The sequence below is a fragment of the Bufo gargarizans genome, chromosome 2 (genome assembly GCF_014858855.1).
Source record: "Bufo gargarizans isolate SCDJY-AF-19 chromosome 2, ASM1485885v1, whole genome shotgun sequence".
Classification (NCBI taxonomy): Eukaryota; Metazoa; Chordata; class Amphibia; order Anura; family Bufonidae; genus Bufo; species Bufo gargarizans.
Window position 1 is genome coordinate 198,261,888 of NC_058081.1, and position 15,047 is coordinate 198,276,934.

At 44.0% G+C, this 15,047-nt stretch overlaps 1 protein-coding gene across 3 annotated transcripts in view; it reads right to left on the reverse strand.

Annotated features, from left to right (window-relative positions):
- Positions 1–15,047, reverse strand: part of ACSBG1 (acyl-CoA synthetase bubblegum family member 1) — a 104,273-nt gene that overhangs the window by 63,713 nt on the left and 25,513 nt on the right. For 2 of the 3 annotated variants that reach the window (XM_044283378.1, XM_044283379.1), the window contains exons 3-4: positions 13,599–13,819; positions 11,533–11,621 (exon numbers count right to left, since the gene is read on the reverse strand). In XM_044283378.1, coding sequence (XP_044139313.1) covers positions 11,533–11,621; positions 13,599–13,819 — 310 coding nt within the window. The remainder of the gene's footprint in view (positions 1–11,532; positions 11,622–13,598; positions 13,820–15,047) is intronic. The other variant, XM_044283380.1, reaches the window with a different exon arrangement.

Genomic DNA, 15,047 nt, shown 5'->3' on the forward strand with positions numbered 1-15,047 from the left:
GGAAAACGGCACAACGGCCACGGATGCACACAACGGTCGTGTGCATGAGGCCTAAAGGATAGCTCCAGGAATTCCTTAAAATGGCTGCAAGCAACCAGACCTAGAATATGAGCAGGACAGGTCGCTACCACATGCAGAGCTGTGAGGTGAGGGGGCGAGGTCTCACTACACTTTACACTGCTCTACAATAATGGTAATGATGTGATCCTGCCTATGATATGCCATCATGGCTGAGCAGCCTGACAGGAACTCTCACCAATGTGTAGTATATGCAAGTGCCAGAGCGTAGGGTGTAGCGAGGCCTCGCCCCTCAACCCCAGCCCTGCAACATTCTAGCACCAGTTGCTTGCAGCCATTTTAGCATTCCTGGAGAACACGTTTAATAGGTGAAAAAGAGTTGACAGAGTCATATTAAAATACGTGTCACTTGTTTTGCCTAAACAGCTTTTGCCTTTTAAAAATGTAATCGAAAAACTAAAAAAATAAAACAAATGCACCAAAACAAGCAGTGTCAACCCAGCGTTAGGCACTGTTAACATTAGCATTGATTTATAACATAGCTGTGGCAGTAATGTTAGATCCTCTTGCTCAAGACAATATATGCCATTAAGATAATGTCACTGGCTATGTCCCTAAAGGCTAACAGAAACGGCTCCACCTTAGAACTTATATGCAGTCGAGTCCTACCATAACTTCATATGCGTCTGATTATCAATCATCTTATAGCAACTTGCTTCCGTCTGCTGCTGTGTGAGCAGGTAATATTTGCGTGCAGCTGTACAGTGGGCCCCCAAAAGGAATTTTACCGGTGGTCCTAAGGCAGCCGAGGCCTACACTGCCTTTAATGATAACTAGTGTATATTTACCTTGACCTGACTTCATATAAAAGAGGCGCTCTACAAAAACTACAACTATTAGGAATGCAGTAAAATTCCCGGAGATAGATGAAAGAATTTTCAAGTTACCATAAATATGTACAGACGTACATTCCTCAAATAACCAGACATTCTGCATTCCATGTGCTAATGGCTCATTCTGATAGATCACCCAATACAAATGAGTGCAAAGAAAAGCAGAAACTAAAGGAATTGAGGAAAAAACTAGAAAGACCTAAGCTGTATACATCTATACAAGCTGTACACATATCTAATAACAGAATACATTTTACGGGAGGATGTCAATTGCACAACTCAATAGTCTTCATTGATTGGCTACAATTTTGTGTATATTGTAAGTCTGAGGGTTATAATTACATGAGTTTATAATATGCCCGGAGATGTGCTGCTAAGTAGGTAATACCTGAGAATTCAGCTCAAATCTGTTTTCCAGAATTCATTGATATGAAAATATGTGTGAGAAGTTTCACTATTCCTTTTATTGACTATACCAGGTCCTGACCCATCAAATTCCCTTTCAGTATTGTCATTGTTTATGATGCTAATAATTAGGTCTGTTTAAAAAATACTGGTTAAAATCCCCCCACTTGTCCCCAGAAATATGATATCTCAATCTCCCGCTCGGTCCATTTCAAAAGTGATGTGGAATAAAAATTTAAATGGGTTTTCTCATCAGCCGCTTGGCCAATCAACCGATTGCTCCGGCTTCCAGAACCCTCTGGCAATCTGCTGATTTTGTGGGGGATGCCAGCCAGGCATATCCCCCTGTAGTGTGTAGCATTATATGACATCCATCCAGAGAGGCAGCCCCTCCTACAGAGTGACAGTCCATTTTGGCTCACAGGGGAGGAAACTGATTGAAGGATTTCCATATGGCCTAGTAGGGCATATGGACTGGGTTGTCTTCATGAAACAACTCTTTTACTTAGGTGTAATTCACCTATTACTCTAGGCCAGGGGTGGCAAACTCAAATTCATCGGGGGCCGCATCAGCAGTTTGGTCACCCTCAAAGGCCGGTTGTATCTGTAGGACTATGTGTCCACTCTTTATTATCATAAATTATTGTCACTGCATTCAATTATTACTGTTTTTTGTAATAATGTAAGTAATAACTAGCTCTGAAAGCTTGACCTGCAAGCGCTGACTGGGGTCACATAGCATTATACTGATTTATGATGCTATGTAACCCTTACAGTTCTGGAATGTGTTGGATAACACTGACATAATGCTGTCAGTGTTATCCAACACATTCCAGAACTGTAAGGGTTACCGTATTTTTCGCCCTATAAGATGCACCGGCCCATAAGACGCACCTAGGTTTTTGAGGAGGAAAATAAGAAAAGAAAAATTTGAACCAAAAGGTGTGCTTTTGGTGGGTTTTGAACTAATTGTGGTCTGTGGGTGGCACTGTTATGGGGGATCTGTGGATGGCACTGTTATGGGGGATCTGTGGGTGACGCACTGTTATGGGGGATCTGTGGGTGACACTTATGGGGGGTCTGTGGGTGACACTTATGGGGGATCTGTGGGTGACACTTATGGGGGATCTGTGGGTGGCTCTTATTGGGGTCTCTGTGTATGACAGTTATGGGGGGGATCTGTGGATGACACATATACAGTATAGCATCTTATGCTATGTGTCATCCACAGATCCCCTCCATAAGTGTCCCTGTAGTGAATGACCCTCAGTACACGGGCTAGGGGCCGGCATCTGCTTTTATAATGACAGCGGGGCCCGTGCAGTGACTATTCTACTACACGGGGCCCGCTCACTGTATAATCGTATCTCTAATAGTTAATGGTTACCGTATGTATATAATCGCATAAGGAGCGCTGTGTATTACCGGTACTTACAACTACAAGCGCTCGCCGAGAGGAGGGAGGAGGCAGGCTGGGAGGATGGGCGCTGGCAGTGTGAGTCATACGTCACGTGCCTGCGTCGCCCACTTTATGAATGAAGCAGGCGGCGTGGGCGCATGACGTATGACTCACGCTGCCAGCGCCTGTCCTCCCGGCCTGCCTCCTCCCTCCTCTCGGCGAGCGATTGTAGTTGTAAGTACCGGTAATACACAGCGCTCCTTATGCGATTATATACATACGGTAACCATTAACTATTAGAGATACGATTATACAGTGAGCGGGCCCCGTGTAGTAGAATAGTCACTGCACGGGCCCCGCTGTCATTATAAAAGCAGATGCTGGCCCCCAGCCCCTCCTCCCTCACAGCTGATACACCCGATACAGGAGCCGGGAAGAGCGGGGGCTGCCTGCAGGAAGTGATAATAAAAAGTGAAGGCTGGCGGCCGGCGGCGGCTACGCGGGCCACATGACGAGGTCTGGCGGGCCGGATTCGGCCCACGGGCCTTGTGTTTGACACCCGTGCTCTAGGCAATTCATTCAGAAAGTACTATTCTTATCTTGTATTGCTTTTTAATGGCATGATGTTTTATTCTCTGTATAGGAAAAGAGATGATGCTTGGTTCTCCAAGATGCGTATGAATATGCTGGTGCTCAGTGGTAGGGTAACAAACCCCAAAATGTATGAGAAGAATATAATGGCAGTCAGAGCTTTGAAATGCAATATTACTTTTAATCCATCCAATTCATTATATTGACATGGCCAACGTTTCGGTCCATCCAGGACCTTGTTCACGGCCATCCCCGTTCCTTGTACTTTCAAGACATATGGCTGTGAACAAGGTCCTGGATGGACCGAAATGTTGACCATGTCAATATTAGTGTTGGGCTCGAATATTCGAATAGCGAATATTATCCGCGAATATCAGCACTTTGAGAATTCGTGAATATTTAGAATATAGTGATATATATTCGTAATTTTGAATGTTCTAGATTTTTTTTTTCCAACAGTAACCTCCCTTCTTGCTTGTGGGCCAATGAGAAGGCTGCAATGTCTTTGTCACAGCTTAGCAACATCCCTAGCAAAATAAAAGGGTGGTCCCTAGAGGGAGATAGTGTATGAGCACTCTCCCAAGGTATACTGCTCTGTAACAAAGAATGTATAGAACGAGTGAGGGGCAGTAACGTTTTAAAACTTAAGAGTTTATTTGAACTGTTTTAAGAATAAGCCCCTACCAAACAAACAAGACAAACGACAATTAACAGTGTGGGATCCACATTAGTGAATCACCGTTGTACGAATCCGCTGGTAATATTGCAGTACCGCGGGACCGAACAAAAAAGCAGCACCATATGCAGTCTTTTGGTGGGGTACCGCAGACTAATAAAGATGCCAGAGGCAAATAAAAGGGTGGATCTTACCGGTGGTGCCAGTTGGGACCTTATAGTCCAAAATCCTGGAGGATGAGGGGCTTCTCGGGTCTGAAAAACACGTCCTCTTTTTGATTTCACCTGGTGCCAGGGGCTGCAGGGAGAAACTATCCCTGTTTTTGCCCTACTTGGCCTGTAAATCCCTAGGTGCCTCCTAACACGGGGTCCTTTCCCCGCAAGGGGTGGCCTCGTCTGGAACCTAACCCTAATAAGTGAACCCTAATTGGCCCTATAGGGACAGCGTAAATTGGCCCCAAGGGTGATGATGGCTAGTAGGGTAGAAAGATATCTAAATTCTGATAGATTTATTCTGCGTCCCTACGCGTTTCATCTAATAGAGAATAAATCAGAACTACAAAAAAATGTGCCTCCACTTCATAGAGATAGAATGAAGACCCCCCGACTCATCAGGGGACAGGGGTCATGGGTGGAGGATTAGGTCTATACCCTTGTCCTATTGTGATAAATAATGGGAAAGGGTCAGCCAAAAAAGAATTGCGCAGACCTGACTAGACCAGTGTGGTCCCAAATCAGTCCGGATACCTGTGGTGTAATAGCAAAACAAAATCCATTCAGATATTGAACCCACCAGAAACAGATGTATTTATAGCATAAAAACAGGGAGGTGTACTTACTATTAAGGTCATGGAAACCGTGTGGCTGGTGCCATGAGAAGCGGGAGTGTGGTCTGACGCCCGCATGTGATGTCAGCGTCTGTCTGCGCTGATAAATGCGCCAGTACGTTTAAATGGAAGAGGGGTATGTGGTGCGCCTGCGCGAGGAGTGCGGCCGTCGTCATGTGACTAAGGCATATGTCAGCTGACGTCGCGGTCCGCCTCCTAGCCAGCGCATGCGCACATATGCGATGTGCTTGGTGTGCAGCTCAGATGCCGCGACTGCTGTGACGTAATGGTTGGCGTCACCATCAGGGAGGTCCTACCAGTCCGGACGCGGCGTCGGCTGTATAATGAGGTGGGAGGAGTGTCCATATGGTACGATCGGCTCCTACTACTGCACCTATAAATATTGGTAGTGATAATACAGGTCACTAGCAACATGGGACCTAATAAAGGGAGAACATTAAATAACAGGCGTACCCACTGGGACCCAGACAAGGTCCAGTGGCCACTTGGAGCCTAAAGACAGTTGGGACAAAATGACCGGCACCTTGACAGGTGTCGTCATCAGAAGGATATAATCAACCGAGATATAATGATCATATTTAAGACGAATGAGCATACACACACTCTATGTAGAGTGATATGCTAATACTGGTAGCACTGTTGAGTGCTTGATGCGTGGTCAGTGCATTTGAAGAGCCGTTAGACATATGTGATTCCAATGATGCAATGAGGGAACCCCTGCTATTTAGCAGATAATGGCGTACACATATTTGTATGTGTAGGAGACTGGGGATGGTTACAAGAAGCACCCAAATTGTAGCTGGTCATTCAATCCATTGGGGTTGGTGGTATTCAACTTGAATATCCACCAACACTCCCTTTGGAGAATCTTCTTGTCCCAGTCTCCTCCACGTGGTGGCTTTCTAATTGCTTCCAACCCTACAAACGTGACACCTGACGACCTTCCATCGTGCACGGATTGAATGTGTCTAGCTATTGGGGTGTCCCTATTGTTGCGTATGTCACCCAGGTGCTCACCTATGCGTACCCGCAGTTCCCTACGGGTTTTGCCGACATATCTAATGCCGCACTCGCAGGTAAGTAGGTAAACAACTCCTGCGGTGCGGCAGTTGATAAAATCTCGTATATGGTGAGCGGGATCCGTAGGACCAACCGCAACCGTTTTTGCCTGGGTGACATACTTGCAAAAGCTGCACCGCCCACATTTGAAACAGCCATTCAAAGGTTTGTCCAGCCACGTCTTCTTTTTAGGGGGGTTATAGTGGCTGTGCACAAATTGATCCCTTAAATTGGTTCCTCTCCTGAAGGTTACTGATGGATAAGGACTCACAACATCCTTCAGGTCCGGATCCATCAGGAGGGTGTCCCAATTGCGTGCCAAGATCTCTTTAACCTGTCTAGCCGCAGAGTCAAATGTTCCAATGATCCGTAACTTTTTGTTGTTGTTGTGGATCCATTTTGGGGCCCCCAGTGGGATGTAGAAGTGTGGTCCGTGGCTCCTGTCGTGCCCTTTGATAGGCCTTTCTAAGTGTGTTGTCCGGGTACCCCCGTGCTCGGAAGCGCTCTCTTAGCTCGTGTGCCTGTTTGGTAAATTCGCGTGGTTCCGAGCAATTGCGTCTCAATCTGAGGTATTGGCCCACTGGAATACCACGTTTTAGTGGGACGGGATGGCAGCTGTCCCACCTAAGGAGTGAATTAGTGGATGTCTCATTACGGAAGATGGTGGTCTGTAGGTTCCCTTGAGTATCTCTTGAGATGCAAATGTCTAAGAACGGTAAATGATTGTGTACAATCTCTGATGTAAATCTAAGATTTATGGTGTTGATATTGAGTTCATTCACCAGTCTCTTCCCGTAGGGAACTGCGGGTACGCATAGGTGAGCACCTGGGTGACATACGCAACAATAGGGACACCCCAATAGCTAGACACATTCAATCCGTGCACGATGGAAGGTCGTCAGGTGTCACGTTTGTAGGGTTGGAAGCAATTAGAAAGCCACCACGTGGAGGAGACTGGGACAAGAAGATTCTCCAAAGGGAGTGTTGGTGGATATTCAAGTTGAATACCACCAACCCCAATGGATTGAATGACCAGCTACAATTTGGGTGCTTCTTGTAACCATCCCCAGTCTCCTACACATACAAATATGTGTACGCCATTATCTGCTAAATAGCAGGGGTTCCCTCATTGCATCATTGGAATCACATATGTCTAACGGCTCTTCAAATGCACTGACCACGCATCAAGCACTCAACAGTGCTACCAGTATTAGCATATCACTCTACATAGAGTGTGTGTATGCTCATTCGTCTTAAATATGATCATTATATCTCAGTTGATTATATCCTTCTGATGACGACACCTGTCAAGGTGCCGGTCATTTTGTCCCAACTGTCTTTAGGCTCCAAGTGGCCACTGGACCTTGTCTGGGTCCCAGTGGGTACGCCTGTTATTTAATGTTCTCGCTTTATTAGGTCCCATGTTGCTAGTGACCTGTATTATCACTACCAATATTTATAGGTGCAGTAGTAGGAGCCGATCGTACCATATGGACACTCCTCCCACCTCATTATACAGCCGACGCCGCGTCCGGACTGGTAGGACCTCCCTGATGGTGACGCCAACCATTACGTCACAGCAGTCGCGGCATCTGAGCTGCACACCAAGCACATCGCATATGTGCGCATGCGCTGGCTAGGAGGCGGACCGCGACGTCAGCTGACATATGCCTTAGTCACATGACGACGGCCGCACTCCTCGCGCAGGCGCACCACATACCCCTCTTCCATTTAAACGTACTGGCGCATTTATCAGCGCAGACAGACGCTGACATCACATGCGGGCGTCAGACCACACTCCCGCTTCTCATGGCACCAGCCACACGGTTTCCATGACCTTAATAGTAAGTACACCTTCCTGTTTTTATGCTATAAATACATCTGTTTCTGGTGGGTTCAATATCTGAATGGATTTTGTTTTGCTATTACACCACAGGTATCCGGACTGATTTGGGACCACACTGGTCTAGTCAGGTCTGCGCAATTCTTTTTTGGCTGACCCTTTCCCATTATTTATCACAATAGGACAAGGGTATAGACCTAATCCTCCACCCATGACCCCTGTCCCCTGATGAGTCGGGGGGTCTTCATTCTATCTCTATGAAGTGGAGGCACATTTTTTTGTAGTTCTGATTTATTCTCTATTAGATGAAACGCGTAGGGACGCAGAATAAATCTATCAGAATTTAGATATCTTTCTACCCTACTAGCCATCATCACCCTTGGGGCCAATTTACGCTGTCCCTATAGGGCCAATTAGGGTTCACTTATTAGGGTTAGGTTCCGGACGAGGCCACCCCTTGCGGGGAAAGGACCCCGTGTTAGGAGGCACCTAGGGATTTACAGGCCAAGTAGGGCAAAAACAGGGATAGTTTCTCCCTGCAGCCCCTGGCACCAGGTGAAATCAAAAAGAGGACGTGTTTTTCAGACCCGAGAAGCCCCTCATCCTCCAGGATTTTGGACTATAAGGTCCCAACTGGCACCACCGGTAAGATCCACCCTTTTATTTGCCTCTGGCATCTTTATTAGTCTGCGGTACCCCACCAAAAGACTGCATATGGTGCTGCTTTTTTGTTCGGTCCCGCGGTACTGCAATATTACCAGCGGATTCGTACAACGGTGATTCACTAATGTGGATCCCACACTGTTAATTGTCGTTTGTCTTGTTTGTTTGGTAGGGGCTTATTCTTAAAACAGTTCAAATAAACTCTTAAGTTTCAACATCCCTAGCAACCAATAGGAAAGTTGCCTGCCCCTTACTATATAAGAACCTCCCCAAGAGCCCTTGTATGCAGTATTTTGAAGATCTGAGAGAGACAGCAGTGTCATTGCTGTGCTCTCTGCTTTCCTGTGTCATTACATTAGATAGTTAGTTAGCATATATATATATATATATATATATATATATCTAAACGAAGAAAAATGGCGGCACTGGCTCCCAAAGGAGAAAACGGGTGCACGTCCCAAAGGGAGTGGACTGACTTCCCTGATGAATATTCTAGAAAAAATGAGCGGCACTCCAGAAGTAAAAGTGGTGAACCCTTTATTCACACCAGTGGTGCAACGTTTCGGCTCAGATCGCGAGCCTTCTTCAAGCAGAGAAAGGCTCGCGATCTGAGCCGAAACGTTGCACCACTGGTGTGAATAAAGGGTTCACCACTTTTACTTCTGGAGTGCCGCTCATTTTTCCTAGTATATATATATATATATATATATATATATTACAGATAGTTAGTGGGAGATAGTCAGTGTAGGTTAGATAGTGATAGTCTGCTGTCCATACATACATGCTACATACATAGTGCTGTGATGTCACAAGTTCACAACAATACTTCGTGCAATCACTAATAAGTAGTCAGACCTGTTAAAATGTGAAGTTGCACGTATTGCGCCAAAATATTCGCATCATTTTGTGAATATATTGGAGCAGTCTATCTGCATATAAAGCTATTGTATTGTTCTGCCGTGCCAACCATTTTCTCCAGTCTCAAGAAACTTCTAGCAGCTTGAAAAATGTAGCTATAGTGACCCACGCCTTTATTTCGAGCGCATTACACGAATATTACATTGCTGATTTTTCACGATCAAGAAAATAATCTCGGATTCGCGAATTCTATAATATATGACGAATATTCTACCAAATATTTGCGAAATTTCGCAAATTCGAATATTGCCTCTGCCGGTCATCACTAGTTAATATAACAAATCGGAATAATTAAAAGTAATACTGCAATTCAAAGCTCTGAGTGCTGTGGTATTCTTCTTAGTCTCTGTATAGACATTCTTTTACCTTTGACGTCCATTGAAAATAATACAAAAACAGCATCTATAAGCTGGCCAAACACTATAGATTTCAGTCAACAGTTTTCTGAAAGAGTTGTAATGGTCACAGTTGGCCTGAATGTACTGCCAATGATTGTGCCCTCACACTCATTTGGTGCTGAAAGTCTGTAAAAAACATGTTCTAAATTGTTCCTTGACTGTCTAAAATCTGTAGCACATAGCCAGAAATACATAATTAGAAGTAAACTGTCAGGTCATGGGTGGGGATAAACGGCTACTGCTATTCCAATGACATCAAGCAGAACACATTTTCATTGTAGCAACTGTAAGAAAATAATAATAATAATATTAATAATAATGATATTACAAGCAGAAGTAATCTGATCATCTGAGTCATGTCTAGTTGACATACATTGCATAGTATTTTTAGTGGGGTTGTCAGGCAGCACATCCTTAGTATTGTCACCGATCAGCAAGTGTGGACTCACTGTGCCAACTAACTGTAACTGGTTTGATTTTGGGCTAAATCCGAAGGGCGTTATTCTGGGGCTGACATGCTGAGGTCAAGGACACTGGTGCAAGCATCAGAGGCTCTAGGCACAGAAAATGCACCAAAAACACAGGTACAATTGGAACAGTAAGGGTACTTTCACACTAGCGTTTTTCTTTTCTGGCATAGAGTTCCATCACAGGGGCTCTATACTGGAAAAGAACTGATCAGGCATATCCCCATGCATTCTGAATGGAGAGTAATCTGTTCAGGATGCATCAGGATGTCTTCAGTTCAATAATTTGACTGATCAGGCAAAAGAGAAAACCGTAGCATGCTACGGTTTTATCTCCGGCGAAAAAAACTGAAGACTTGCCTGAATGCCTGATCTGGCATTTTTTTCCATAGGAATGTATTAGTGCTGGAATGGCACTCAAAATACCGGAATGCCAGATCCGTCCTTCCTGTCTGCGCATGCACAGACCGAAAAAAAAGAAGGTTAAAATAAATAAATAGATGACACCGGAAAGACAAATCCGGCATTCCAATGCATTTTTAAGACTGATTAGGATCCCGATCAATCTTACTAATGCCATCAGTTGGCATACGTTTTGCCGGATCCAGCTGGCAGTTGCGGCGGCGGAACTGCTTGCCGGATCACTCTGCCGCAAGTGTGAAAGTAGCCTTACTTGTACAGCTTATGTGGTTTTGCCTACTAACGGTGTTATCCTGGTAGTGCCCTGGTATTCACCTTTTAAGTGCTATACAGGGATCCTGACTGCACCGCAGGGGAACCATCAGGCTGCTGAATAATAAAACCATACTCAGATGAAATATTTTTAAAGTGTCATGATGGAATGCAGTGGCTATATGCTCTAATGCTGCTGCCCGCCTCCAAGTTGTCCTGCTCCCAAGTAGCTGCCATAGATAGGTCTACAAGTTCCTGCACTGTCCAGCCCAGCCGCACATGAAGATGTCTGCAGGTGGCCAGGAGGCAAACATTGCAGACCAGACCAGAAATGAATAGAATGCTGTTCAGCTGCTCTCATAAGCACAATTAAAAAAAAATATCACAAAGGCCATGACTGATTGTACCTGTTTGCTTCTTGGAGCAATAACTTGTCTCTACAGAGTTTGCTACTTAGACCTTTTTTGACTACTTGCTTTTGCAACATTTCTCAACCCTAAATACAGTACGGTGCATGCTGCTTGAACCAATACATGCCTACTCCAACTCTATACCTGATACTACTTTCAATCATCTGCTTGGTGCCCCCAACAAACTGCAAGTTTCTGCCCAGAGGTGCCTGCTGTGCTGTGCCTTCTCTCCTACTCTCCTAATACATACTTGAAGTCAAGAATTGTACTTACCCAGCAAACACTGTTCCCACAGCTGAAAGAAACCATTCTGGCGAATTAAAGCCAAGAATACCGACACTATAAAATCGTTGTAATCCCAGCTGAAAAAAAAAATATAAAAATTCTAAGAAGACAGAATACTGTATACAATGGGTTAATACATAACGGGCTCTAAACGCCAAAGGCTATTGTAGGTTATACATGGCCTCATGCACACGAATGTTGTTTGTCTCCGTGTCCATTCAGTTTTTTTGCGGATAGGATGTGGACCCATTCATTTAGTTGCCCTGCAAAAAAAATAAATTGTGCATGTCCTATTTTTTTCTAGTTTGCGGACAAGGATAGGCATTATTACAATGGATCCGCAAAAAAAACGGATCCGCAAAAAAAAAAAAAAAAGGATGCCATACAAAACGTCATCCGTTTTTTTTGCGGCTCTGCAATTTGCGGACCGCAAAACACATACGGTCGTGTGCATGTAGCCTATGTGTAATGCTAATGGAAACTCATTTCCTTTAGTATTTGCTTTACTTCTGTCATTGTAGATACCACATGCTCAGCCACTTCTAACATCACCGGTAATAAGCCAGAGAGAACATCTCTCTACCAAGGCAGAAGACATTTTAGGACAGGATCACATGAATACAGACAGTGTGCATGTTCAGTTCATGAGTTCAGTTTATTGACATCGTGAACACAGATGGACTATACCTAGGAGCCTGCAACTAAAGTTTGGGAATATCTACGGTAAATGCCATTTAATAAAGACTGTAACTGGTAAGATTATGGTGTGGGGTGATGAAAGAAACCATAGCGCCCCTGGCATGTAGCTATATTTCTGTCTAATCTTAAATGTATTAGGCCTCGTTCACATCTCTGTTAGGAGATCTGGCAGGCTGTTTGCCAGATCCTCATTGACCGCAATGAGGTCCGGCGATGATCTGGCCACTTTCCAGCATAAATAATGGGTTTTGGCCAGACTAAAACCGTTTAGGTTAAGCCTATATTTTTAGAAGTATTGATGGTTTTTGTTTTAGTTTTCCATGTCACTATCTATATTTTTTGAAGAAAAAAAATTAAAATCCTGATGACTTCCTGTTCTATACAGGAACGTTTCGGTATCCATCACATTATTTGGAAGAATTACAATGGCCTGATATCCTCTGTATAGATAAGCTTTGATATCACCTATTGTAAATGGAGGATCCGGTGTTATCTACACCCTCTGGACCTCTGCACAGTTTGGCTTGTTTCTGACCACTGCTCTCTGATACTTGCCTTAACCCCCTGCCTAAAAACCGTTAAGAAAGCACGCACCCTGCTCTGACTTCTGCCTGAATACAATTGTCAATTGCTGCCTTGGTGACATGAATCAAAATTTAAGTGCCTTCTGTGTGTTGGCCGTTCTTAGGCCTCCTGCACACGAACGTTTTTTTACACGGTCCGCAAAAACGGGGTCCGTAGGACACCAAGTGTCATGGTATTGGGTGCCATTAGGTACTATGGTCATTCCCATCTGGCATTCATGGCGTGAACTTTGACTAACCTTTAGTATGTCCAAGACATCATGGAACCAGACCTCCTGCTTTTTTGATTCAGGTGACCTGATAGTCCAACAAGATAACATGCCCACCACACTGCCCGCACCATACAACATATTCTACATAACAGGGTATTCAGCAGTTCCCCTAGCCAGCTCAGTTGCCAGATTTCTCCCACATGAAGAACATCTGGGACTGGATGGGGCGATGTATCTCACATGCTCAAGCAGTCAACAACCAAAGTTTAAAGAGTTTAGACTGACACACCACAGGAGGATATTCAGCATCTCTATCAATGTTACCATGCCAGAGTGGCAACCGCAAGGGGAGATAACACCCAGTATTAATGTGACCCTGCCTAAATGTATACCCTGCTGCAGAACCCAAAATAAAGGGTGCACCACCTTGGTTGTGTGATCATTGTCCAAGCACCACTGTCAATTTATACTTTGCCAATCTCAGCTCCATCGCATTAGATTTTCCAAATGTTCTATGTTTGTTTTCCAGTAGTGTATGTATGTATAATAACCATCTCACCTTCAGGAAGGCCTTGGCAGATTGACGACATAGATGATAATACTCCTTGAATGTAATATGTTCCCATTTACCATCCATCTTACTTGAAAGTGCTTTTAGAGAGCCATATTTACCCATGCATTCCAAAAACATTTCATGTACAGTCACAGGAGTCTGAGGACAGGAAGAGTCAATCCGCAAGCGAACTGACCCATCAGAAAATGTGGTCCATAATTTCTCTTCTGCAAAATGAAATGTTATATTGAAACAAAAAAAATTAACAATACATAAGAGAACAATAGTATGGTAAATGCACTGTTAGAATGTTCCTAGTTAAAAATAAAAAATACATTATTCACTGAAGAAACACTAAATATGCACATGTACATATAAAGTGGGAGCAAAAATTTTACATAATGAACTTATACAACTTAAATTGATACTTTTTTTTTTCAAAGTCAGAAACAAGAGAGAATGATATGAGTCGTAGGAGACCTCAGAGTGTCGTACACATTTTCAAGCCAATTGGAGCACCTTCGATTCGGACCTTTGATGACGTAATCGCGCTCACCAGATCCTTCTATCTTCATTCAGCAGGACCTGCGCGATTACGTCAAAGGTCCTTTTGCAGGTCCTGAAAGAAGAAGAAAGAAGACGATCCCGGCTGTGCGATCAAGTGGATGAGGCAATGTTTTTATTATTTTTTTAACCCTCAATTGACATTATACTTAGCATTCTGTATTAAAGAATTCTATTATTTTCGATTATAACCATGCTATAATGGAAAATAATAAAATCTACAGAACACCTAACCCAAACCCGAACTTCAGTGAAGAAGTCCGGGTTCGGGTCTGGGTACCACATTCCGTTTTTTCTTACGCGCGTGCAAAATGCATTGCACTCGTGCGGAAAAAACTGAACATTGGAACGTAATCGCAGACAAAACTGACTGCAATTGCGTGACTACTTGCACGGGTTTCCCGAATTGCACCCTGAACGCATCTGGCCCACACCAGCGACGCCCGTGTGAAGGGGGCCTAAGACTAAGAAATTGTATCATTTTAGAAGCCTCAAACTCACAGAATTTACCAAGTGGTATAGTGGGCATTTTGACCCCACGTTTTTTTGTTTTTTTTTGCTAAATGTAATTCATAGCAGATGGTGAAAAGTGAAAATTGCAATGTTTACACAGATATTTACACAATTGGCCATTTCAGCAGCCAACATGCTGTGTGTGCCCTGCTGGTGCCATGTAAGACACACCCTTCAAATTGTTAGACAGGATGTACCACATTCTGAAAAGCCATACATTTGGACGTAAACTGCTGTTTGGGTACATAACACGAATCTGAAGAGAAAGAACAACGTTTGGGTTTTTTTGCAGCACAGATTTTGATGGGTTAATTTATGGGGGCCATGCTTTTGAACAGCATCTAGGGTACAGCCATTTTCTGCCAATCATATGTTTAT